This window comes from Nyctereutes procyonoides, unplaced genomic scaffold (genome assembly GCF_905146905.1).
Source record: "Nyctereutes procyonoides isolate TBG_1078 unplaced genomic scaffold, NYPRO_anot_genome, whole genome shotgun sequence".
NCBI classification, from domain to species: domain Eukaryota; kingdom Metazoa; phylum Chordata; class Mammalia; order Carnivora; family Canidae; genus Nyctereutes; species Nyctereutes procyonoides.
In genome coordinates this window covers 13,646,581-13,657,416 of record NW_026575140.1, presented here as the reverse complement: position 1 = coordinate 13,657,416, position 10,836 = coordinate 13,646,581, and the positions used below count along the sequence as shown (strand labels likewise).

At 43.9% G+C, this 10,836-nt stretch overlaps 1 protein-coding gene across 2 annotated transcripts in view; it reads left to right on the top strand.

The window, feature by feature from the left end:
- The first annotated feature begins 6,299 nt into the window (after positions 1-6,299).
- The window catches only part of CFDP1 (craniofacial development protein 1), a 128,891-nt gene continuing 124,354 nt past the window's right edge, over positions 6,300-10,836 (top strand). For both annotated transcript variants that reach the window (XM_055306430.1, XM_055306431.1), the window contains exon 1: positions 6,300-6,514. In XM_055306430.1, the coding sequence (XP_055162405.1) occupies positions 6,451-6,514 (64 nt within the window). In that variant the 5' untranslated portion in view covers positions 6,300-6,450. The remainder of the gene's footprint in view (positions 6,515-10,836) is intronic.

Below are 10,836 nucleotides of genomic sequence, written 5' to 3'. Positions count from 1 at the left end.
TAATTTTTTTTATGCAGGAGAGAAGGAGGCAGCTCTCAACCATTAAAGCTGCAGTCTTTAATATGGGGGTTTGGGATGAAGGCATTTCATGAAGACAGTCCATATACAAATGTGTAATAAATATTCCAAGAAAAGAATGTCTCTTTGTGCTCTTAACTCATTTTTTAATTTTGCAGCAAAACATTGCTTCTTAGGAAATGTTTAAACCATGGAGAAGTTGATGCAAATAACTAAACCATTCCTTATGTTTTTTTAAATCTTAAATTATATGTTAGCTTCTGATTTCAGTGTCCTTTCTGACTGCTCTGGTTTGAATTAAATTCTTAATACAACTGCAGTGCATACCAAGCTTGCCTAAGACACCATTTCCTGGAATGTGAAGCCTTGGTGCCATCAGCTATCCACACAAATGCAGAAAGTTTTGTGACCGTGTGTTTCTGTTTTGTGCACTGTTAGGCTGGTTGTGATGAATATCAGCTTAACTTTTGTATGAGATTATTTCACTAACTGCCACAGTCAAAATGATCAAATCTTTGTACGATGGAAATTATTTAAATTTTATTTTTCTACTGACATTTCTAATTCTGGTAAAATGTTTATCAATAAAGAATTTAAATTCTGTTACCTGGAATGGTTCTTTCTTTTTTCAGTGGCCAATGAATTTAATCCTTTGCCGTAAAGTTGTCCGACTTAAATTTTTGAGTTTTTCAGTAACTGAATGCTTTACATATGTTTAACTGTATTTCTTTTATGTCCAACTTCTTACTAATTTTGGTAAAATTCTTGTTCAAGGAAGTGATTAAACTATGTCCATGTGTACTTCAGTCCTGTTAAATGCACTTCGTGGGCTGTCTCTACCATCAAGAAGCTTTTTGTCTGATTGCACACTGGGATGGCTGAAAGCTCACATAGTGTATGACAAAAATTATTCCAACAGTAGGCTCACATGAAGAGCAGCTCCAACGTTAGTTTGGCACTCTTGGTGACATCATAGAAGTCTTCCTCTGCTCTGCCGTTTTCAGCAAATTGTTCGATTTGGGTGTCACGGTCACAAGATAGATGACCACTGCAGTCACAGGCGGTGTAGATAGACATATAATGTCTGGCAGGAGACTGCCCACCCATTCTATTTTTTATTGAGGTATAATACACAGAAAAGTGCCCAAATCTTAAATGTATAGCTTGATGAATTTTTATGTATTCACATGTTTATGTGACTACCATTCACAACAAGGTACAGAACAATTTCTAGCGCCCCAGGAGAACTCTACATGCAGAGTTCAACCAGAAACCGCCAGGATTATATGTATCCAGGACTCAAGGTAGGAGGAAATTTTCTTCAATTTTCAAAAGGTGATAACCCAAGATTGGACAATGGAAGTAGACTGTGTAAGATGAGGGGCTAAATGTGCGCAGTATGGTAGAGAGGACCCCATAAATCATTGCTAAGAAAACGCAGTAATAATGAACCAGGAATTTTCTAGGGAGTTGAGGGAATTTGTACTCTGGCCAACTGGAGAGCCCTGTGTAAAGGGGGCCAACCATTGCTTATTTCCAGCCCATTTTTACTTTGTGAGATTTTGAGCCCAGAATAGTCAGATTTTCCAGTTTTTCAAGAGAAGTTGGAAATCAAGATTATTTGAAATTTCCATTTTTAAGCACTTGCAACTAATCTGACTTCACATAAAATGCTTTTCAGGTCAAACAACACATGCCTTTGGCCTGGAGTTGGCCTCTTTATTTGAAACAATGGAAGGTAGCTCCTACCCTGATTACCATTAAAGTGGTTAGAAACTGAATTTGGGTGCCTGAGTGTCTCAGTCCATTAAGTCTGCCTTTGGCTCAGGTTGTGATCCTGGGGTCCTGGGATCGAGTTCCACATCAGGCTCCCTGCTCCTCAGGGAGTCTGCTTCTGCCTCTGCGCTTTTCTCTCTCTCTGATGAATAAATAAAATCTTAAAAGACATTTTGTTAATTTGAACAAATGTTTGGAGTGCTAGTGAGCTGTAAAGAGACTGGGAGAAAAAAAAAAAGACTGGGAGAAATGAGATGATGCTGGAGGAGAGTCTGCTAGAGAACCCCAACACATCCTTTTCCCCAGACTTGGACCTCATTGATGGGGCAAAGGGCTATGTCCTGGTGTGTCACTGCAGGTTCACTAATGCTATCCAAGGGAAAAGGCTGAGCATGTTAAACTCCCAAACACCAGGTCCTAATTTCACATCCATTCTTTTCTCCTCCCATAAGGAAGATCATAGACCTAAATGCACAAACTAAAACTATAAAACTGAAAACAAGAGTTAAGTTTCATGATCTTGAGCTAGGCCAAAGCTTCTTTGGTAGAACCCCAAAAGCACCAAGGACAAGAGAAAAATAGGTAAATTGGACTTCAAAATGAGAAAAAAATTTCCTTTAAAGATTTTATTCATGAGAGACAGAGGGGCAGAGAGACAGGCAGAGGGAGAAGCAGGCTCCATGCAGGGAGTCTGACATGGGACTCGATCCCTGGTCTCCAAGATCAGGCCCTGGGCTGAAGGCGGTGCTAAACCACTGAGCCGCCTGGGCTGCCCAAAAAGAAAATTTTATGCTTCAATGCATGCCATTAAGGAAGTGATGGCACACAATAGAAAGGCCTATGTTTTATGAGATTGATATTTAGAATACATAAAGAAATCTTGAAACTCAACAATAAAAAGACAACCTGATTTTAAAATGGGCAAAGGATCTGAATAGACATTCTCAGAAGAACATGTAACATGGCCAATAAAGACATGAAAAGATGTGAAAAGATGCTTAACATCATTAGTCATCAGGGAAGTGTGCAAATGCAAATCAAAACTACAATGAAATGCCACTTCACATCCACTAAGATGGCTTTAATCAAAAAGACGAGTATTGGCAAGGTGTGCAGAAACTGGACTCTTCATACATTGCTGCTGAGGATATATAAAAAGGCTCAGCTGCTTTGGGAAGCAATGTGGCAGATCCTTGAAAGGTAAAGCACAGAATTACTATGTGATCAAGCAACTCCACAGGTACACGTCTAAGAGAAATAAGCTCTGAAGATGTGCTAACTGAAAGAAGACAATCAAAAGACACACTGTATAATACCATTTATCTGAAAAGTCCAGAATAGGCAAATCTATAGAGACAATAAGATTAAGCCTGAGGCTGGGGATTGGGAAGAAATGGGAAAGAGTCTCGTTTTTGGTGTGATGGTTGCACAAGTCTGTGAACTTACTAGAACTACTGAGTCGTGTACTTTAAATGGGTACGTTTTATGGTCTGGGAATTATGCTTCAATTAGGCTGTCTTTTAAAGTTTGCTGGCATACTGTCCTTTTAATCACAGATGCTCAGCTATTTTTTAATTTAGATAACTGTAGGACTAGGTGCCTCAGACCCAGTCATCCAGAGTATCAACAAGCAGCAATTTTCAGCTGAAAAAAAACTAAACCTGAACAAAGAGGATGTTAATTGTTGATGTCTCATCTGCATTTGTTTCTGATTACTGCCTCCCATAGTTGGATTATAATTTTAAAAGTTTTAGTCTGGTAAAGTTATAAAGATTGTATATGGCTATACTTCTATATGGATATACTTGAAGGACTCATGGGGATGATGTCTAAATTCTAAAATGCAGCTGATTCCTGTCCACAGTAGTTATGTCTACAAAGTCACTGCGCACACTCAATTAGAGAGTACTGAACCACTATTGGGGGAAATACAGGGTTGGGTTCCTGCGAGTCTCTAGTCACAATATTTTTGTCAACTGATCAATATATAATTTTGTTTTATGTAGGTTTCTGTTCAAAGACACCTTATTTAACGTATCTTTCTTACAGTAGTTACGTGCAGTATTTCTTTATAATAAAACTATTTTAATTATAGCATTTTTGTGTGAACTACAACACTGACACTGTATTACTTAACTCTTTCCGTCAGTCTATGCACACATGCAGTACACGTATATAGTACATGTAGTAAACACATAACGATATTCACAGAGTATTGTGAACACATACTGTATACTGCACAGTAATACAAATAGGGTCCTGAAAGAAATTAGAGATTTCATTAAAATGGTAATTAAAATCTTACTGTTGATGGAACAGCAGGATGTGTGTTGCAGCATACAGTGTGGTTAAACCTCTTGACCTTGGCTTGCCCCCAAAAACCAAGGAAGAGGTTGGTGGAATTTATTCTGCGGAAGAGGAACAGGGCAGCATGTCAGTGTTTGGCAATTCAACCTCAGAAGTTTGCCTCTCAGGACTTGTTGACAGAGCTGGCAACCTTCCCTCCCAAACTGGCTCAAAAAGTTGGGTCAGCCTTGTCTGCTTGGCTTTTTGCCTCAAATCTTTAAGCATCTTGGCATAAGGGGCAAATGCCAGTGAGGTCAGGCATTTAAATTTAAGGCTGCGATCAAGCATAGGGTCACACTCTTCCATGTCATTGAAAATTCTTTCCAAGGCAGAATTCCATTCTGATATATTAGTCATTGTAAGAGGGTCAATTCTTTTTTTAAAAAAATATTTTATTTATTCATGAGAGACACAGAGACAGAGAGCAACTCCACAGGTACATGTCCGAGGCAGAGACACAGGGAGAGGGAGAAGCAGGCTCCACGCAGGGAGCCGGACGTGGGACTCAATCCCGGGTCTCCAGGATCACACCCTGGGCTGAAGGCTGTGCTAAACACCACTGAGCCACCCGGGCTTCCCAAGAGGGTCAATTCTTGAAGTCTTAGGCCGACTTTCATCACCATCGCCGACTCCAATGCCTTGTTTTGCCATCTCGTCCAGGTCTTCATTGGTGGGTTCCACTGCCTTCTCTGCCAAAATTTCCTCCACATCTTCCTCCTTCACGTCATCAAAGCCTTCTCCACTTATTTGCCGTGTGATATACGCTATGTTTTTGACACTGTTCTTTATACTCTCTGTAACACCTTCAAAGCCTTCGGAATTTTGCACACAGTCTGGCCAAACAGGTTCCCAACAGCTGTTGAGAGCAGCTTGTTTGATGCTGTCCCAGGCTGTCCCAACATAATAACATTGCGTAGAGTGACTGACTTCCAGTAGTCCAACACGGTAGTCTCTGCGCAACTTGCCTCACCTGCTAGTTTAACATTGTTCACGCCAGGGATCCCTGGGTGGCGCAGCGGTTTGGCGCCTGCCTTTGGCCCAGGGCGCGATCCTGGAGACCCGGGATCGAATCCCACGTAGGGCTCCCAGTGCATGGAGCCTGCTTCTCTCTCTGCCTTTCTCTCTCTCTGTATGACTATCGTAATAAAAAAAAAAAAATTAAAAAAAAAAAAAAACAAAAAACATTGTTCACGCCACACCGCCTCTTGAAACGCGCCACCCAGCCAGCGCTGGCCGAGAGAGGTTTCACGTTTTTCTGGCCCTGGGTTACATGACCGTAAATTTCTTTGGCTTTCAGCCTCAAGACAATGCTGTCCACCACGCCTTTTCTGTCGGTTGTCATCTCACGAATCCACAAACTTCGTCGTTTTTCCATCTTTTCCGTAGCTTCCTCATGTACTATAGACGTTACTTGCGCACTTTCCGGGGCGGCCTCCCGGACAGATGGGCGAATTTCCTTTTCCTTTTCCTTTTTTTTTTTTTTTTTTGATGTACCGGATTGTTGATTCCTTAACATTGAACTCGCGGCCAGCAGCGCTACAGCTCGCGCCGGCACGAAGCTTATCTAGTACACGTATTTTCCCCATACGGCACCTCACAGCCTTCTTGCGCTTAGGGAGCACTGGCAGCACTTCGCCACTACGTCGGGCGGTCATTTTAAACCGCGAAATCACCACCAAAAAGCACAAAAATGCAAAAAACCCCACACGGCCCTAAGTATATAGAGAAAAAGACAATCCTTTACACCCAGAGAGAGGAAGCAAGAAAGCCCAGTGCGCCTGCCCTGTTCAATCTCAGCTAGTTTACCGCACCGCTGCTGGACTCGAGTTTCACCCTCTGCGCATGTCCGCGAATAACCTCAGAAAGCACCGCGAATATTGATTTTCGGGGTTACAGTCAGTGTAAGCAAGTAAGCGAACTAGAAAATACCAACCCATGAGTAACGAAGGTCAGCAATATCCCCACGGACACGTAATTCTGTTTAAGCACATTTATTAAAGCAGAGACCCGACAGCGCCAAAGACTACAAGTCCCGGCATGCACCGCTTCAGCGCGGAGCCTGGACTCTAGTCAAGCACTATAGTCCCGTCAGGGGGACGAGGCGTTGGCCTGGAAGTGTCGCGTTTGGACTACGTAACACTCTCTGCGCGTGCGTACACGTCGCGGGGTGGGGGGGGCCCGCCCCAGCCGCCGCCGCCGCCGCCGCCGCCGCCGCCGCCCCCGCTGCAGCTTATGGTCTCTCTCTAGAGCTTTGCCGTTTGGGGCAGCTGCTGAGGTCGTGTGGCTCCGCCCGCCCCGCGCGGCAGCGACATGGAGGAATTCGACTCTGAAGACTTCTCCACCTCGGAGGAGGACGAAGACTACGTGCCGTCGGGTGAGCGATTCGGCCGGAGGCGAGAGAAGGCTTGCCCCGCCCCCCGCTTCACGTGAGGCGCTCTGGGCCCGGCGTGCGTGGCTCGGCGGCGCGGTCTCCGGCGGCCCCGTCGCGCAAGCCCCGCTTCCTCGGCCGCCTTCCCGTCCGCGCGACCGCCCCGGGCCGAGACGCCCGCGCGGGGGCGGCTCGCGCAGCCGACGCCCGCGGCGTGTTCGGGCCGCCGCCCCCTCTCGGAGCGCGGGAACCCGCACGTGGACGCTGGCTGGGTCGGTCGGCGCAGGCGCCGGGGCGGCCGCTCCAGTGTTCACGTCTAATGGGACGCGGTGTGAGCCGTGTAGGTTGTCGTCAGACCCTCCTTGCGTCCCGAGGGACTTGCTAGCTGGCACCACGTCCAGGATCAGCCTGTCTGCTTTATGCCGTCGCGTGGCGTCTGGTTATTAGAAATTCACCCGATGAGGCATTTTGTCTCTGCGGTGCATACCTATTCCTCTTTTTTTTTTTTTTCAGGCCCCTCTTCCTCTCGCTTTTTGGTGGTATAGGCTTCTCAGACTAAATCTTGTCAAAATAAGTCTTGTCACTCAGACCTACCCCTTCTGCTCTATTGCTTTCCCCAGACTTCCCATCTCATCTAAAGCAGCCATCCACACACACGTGCTGGTGCAAAACAGAAACCCCAGGAGTCACTCATCCTTGCTTGCTTTCTGTCTTCTGGTTCAGGCAGTAAGTTCTGTGGTGTCTATGTGGGAAGCTGGTTTCTGACCGCCTCCCGGCCCATCTCGCTGTCCCTGGACCGCCATTCTTTCCTAGGATTAGCCGTAGCTTCCCAACTGGTTTGCCTGACTCCGTTTCCGTCCTCGTCCACCAACGTTGCTCTTACGGTAATGGCCAGAGTGATTCAATGAAAACTAGTTTTCATTTTAATCAAAGTTGTGAGTACTCATACTTAAAAATAGGGGTGCCTGGGGGCTCAGTTCCTTTAACGTGGGACTCTTGATTTTGGCTCGGGTCCTGGCCCCAGGATCGTGAAATTGAGCCAGGGTTGGGCTCCAGTGCTAGCGGTGGAACCTGCTTAAGAGTCTCTCTGCCCCTCCCCCATCTCAGTCAGTGTACTGGTCTGTGTTTTGATAGATGCTTAAGAGTTGCATGACAGTCACCAAAATTAACGGTGGCAAGGCCACCCTCCTCCAAATAAAACATAGACCATGATGTTTGAATAGAAACAGTTTTATTTCTTCTTTTCCAATAGGTATGCTTCTTGTTTCTTTTGCTTGCTTTACTGTTTGTTTGTTTGTTTTTTTTTTAATTTTATTTATTTATTCACGACAGACAGGCAGAGAGAGAAGCAGGCTCCATGCTGGGAGCCCAATGCGGGACTCAATCCCGGATCTCCAGGATCACGGCCTGGGCTGCAGGCGGTGCTAAACCGCTGAGCCACCCGGGCTGCCTTGCTTTACAGCTTTTAATAAGACTTCCATGGGGATTCCTGGATGGCTCAGCGTTTTAGCGCGCCTTCGGCCCAGGGAGTGATCCTGCAGTACAACATCGGGCTCCCTGCGTGGAGCCTGCTTCTCCCTCTGCCTGTGTCTCTGCCTCTCTCTCTGTCTCTCTCTCTCTCTGTCTTTCATGAATAAATAAATAAAATTCAAAAAAAAAAAAAAAAGATGGGATCCCTGGGTGGCGCAGCGGTTTAGCGCCTGCCTTTGGCCCAGGGCGCGATCCTGGAGACCCAGGATCGAGTCCCACGTCGGGCTCCCGGTGCATGGAGCCTGCTTCTCCCTCTGCCTATGTCTCTGCCTCTCTCTGTGTGTGACTATCATAAATTAAAAAAAAAAAAAAAAAAAAAAAAGACTTCCAGCATGATGTCAAATAGGAGTAGTGAGAGTGGATGGATTTGCCTTGTTCTCAATTTTAAGAGGGAATTATCACTGTTTCACGAGTTAGTATGTTAGCTACAGTTTACAGATGCCTTTTGAGTCTGCACGTTTTAAGTCCTTTACATTGAATTATACATTATTAGCTCACTCATATGATGCTACAGAGTATGTGCTATTCTCCTCATTTTACAGATGAAGAAAATGAGGCACAGAGAATTTAAGCAAATTGATCAAAGTCATTCAGCTACAGAGTAGCTGAACTGGGATTTGAACCCTGACAGTCTGCATATACTGCTCTTCACATGCATTTTATCAGGTTAAAGAACTTCCCTCTACTCATGATTTGCTGAGAGGAGAATTTTGTCAGATGCTTTTCCTCCATAGGATTCTGTGTGGTTGATTTTCTTCCTGTTAATATGGTGAATTACAGTTACTGATTTAAAAAAAATTTTTTTTTTTTTTACACTGCAGCACTTTATTTTCTTCACACGATGACACATTGCTGGGGCCTAATGTTCTCACATGACAGTAGAATTTGTTGTCATCTCTTAAAGAATTGAGAATTGTGTGCAAAAACCTTACATAAAAGGATGAATAAATTTACAGTTGTAAGTGCAAACCAGCTCAAGGCAATTAACCACCCACAGTTTCTGGCAGGTGATTTTTAAATTTTGAATAGCCTTTTATTTCTGGGATAAAACTCCCTTGGTCATAGTGTATTATTCTTTTTAGACATTGCTGGGACTCTTGGGTTGCTCAGTCTGTTAAGTGTCTGACTCTTGATTTTGGCTCAGGTCATGATCTAAGATCCAGCCCCGCATTGGGCTCCACACTCAGCATGGAATCTGCTTGAGATTCTTTCCCCCTCCCCCCTCCCTCCTCTGCTCTTTCTACTGCTCTCCCATGAGCTCTCTCTACTCTCTTTCCAAAATAAATAAATAATAAATAAACAAATAAATAAATAAATAAATAAATAAATAAATCTTTTTATATGTTGCTGAATTTTGTTTGCTACTATTTGTTGAGAAATTTTTTAAGATTTATTTATCTATCATAGAGAGAGAGGGGCAGAGACACAGGAGGAGGGAGAAGCAGGCTCCATGCCAGGAGCCTGACGTGGGACTTGATCCCGGGACTCCAGGATCACGCCCTGGGCCAAAGGCAGGCGCTAAACCGCTGAGCCACCCAGGGATCCCCCTGTTGAGAATTTTTGTATCTGCTTATGAGGGATATTGGTCTGTAGTTGTAATTTCCATGTCTTTAGTATCAGATACTGCTAGCCTCAAAAGGAAACATTTTTCCAATGTGATTTTTTTTTTTTTTAAGATTTTATTTATTCATGAGAGACACACACACAGAGAGGCAGGCTCCATGCAGGGATCCCAGTGTGGGACCCCATCCTAGGACTCCAAGATCACACCCTGGGCTGAAGGCAGATGCTTAACTGCTGAGCCTCCCAGGCATCCCTCCAATATGATTTTTATTTGCCTGTATATTTGCTTTCAGTTTTATTAGATACTTTCTCAGATTTTCAGTGATTCTTAGTTTGGCTCTTGTTTAATCATGGGGATCTAAAAAGGTGATTGGAAGCTCTGGGTCTTTGAACAAGGTATGTTCATTTTGTTCTTTGTTGTCTATAGGGATGTTATTCTGCTTCTTAGTCTTTTTTTTTTTTTTGTCATAGTAACTGCATGGAGCGTGATCTTTTTGTGCATGTGTATAATTTAAAAGTTGCTTATCTCTTATCAATGAAATTGAGCATTTTAAACATATGTAATATCCAAAGCCATATTTTTCTCTTTGTTTGAACTGTTTGCAACCCTTTTATGATGAAAAATGATCTTATGTTACTACAAAAGTAGTGTGTTAGCTTTGTAGAAAATCAGAAAATTCAGACTGTTAAGCATAAGAAAATAGAATCATTGCATTCCCACCACCCAAAGATTATTGTATTAATCCTTTAGTGAATCCTTTAGTGAACTCTGAACTTTTTTACACCCAGGTATAGACACTTGTGTTTTGTTTTGTTTTTAAAGATTTATTTATTTATTTATTCATTCAGAGTGAGAGAGAGGTAGAGACACAGGCAGAGGGAGAAGCAGGCCCCATGCAGGAAGCCTGACGTGGGACTCGATCCTGGGTCTCCAGGATCACACCCCAGGCTGCAGGCGGCGCTAAACTGCTGCACCACCGGGGCTGCCCCGACCTTTGTGTTTTAACCCCAACTTGAAATCATACTTTTTCATGTTATCTTGTAACCTGCTCTTTTCAGTGAACAGTCTCTCCCTGTTCATTTCAGTAAACTTTTGATTCATCTTATATACAGACCTTATTAAGATATTCCCTCTGGGCTCAGAATAGACTGTAGCTTGTTTATCCAAATCACAGTTAGGTTCAGGACTACTCATATTGTGTGGTTGTCCCATCCTTTAAATTTGTTTTAATCTG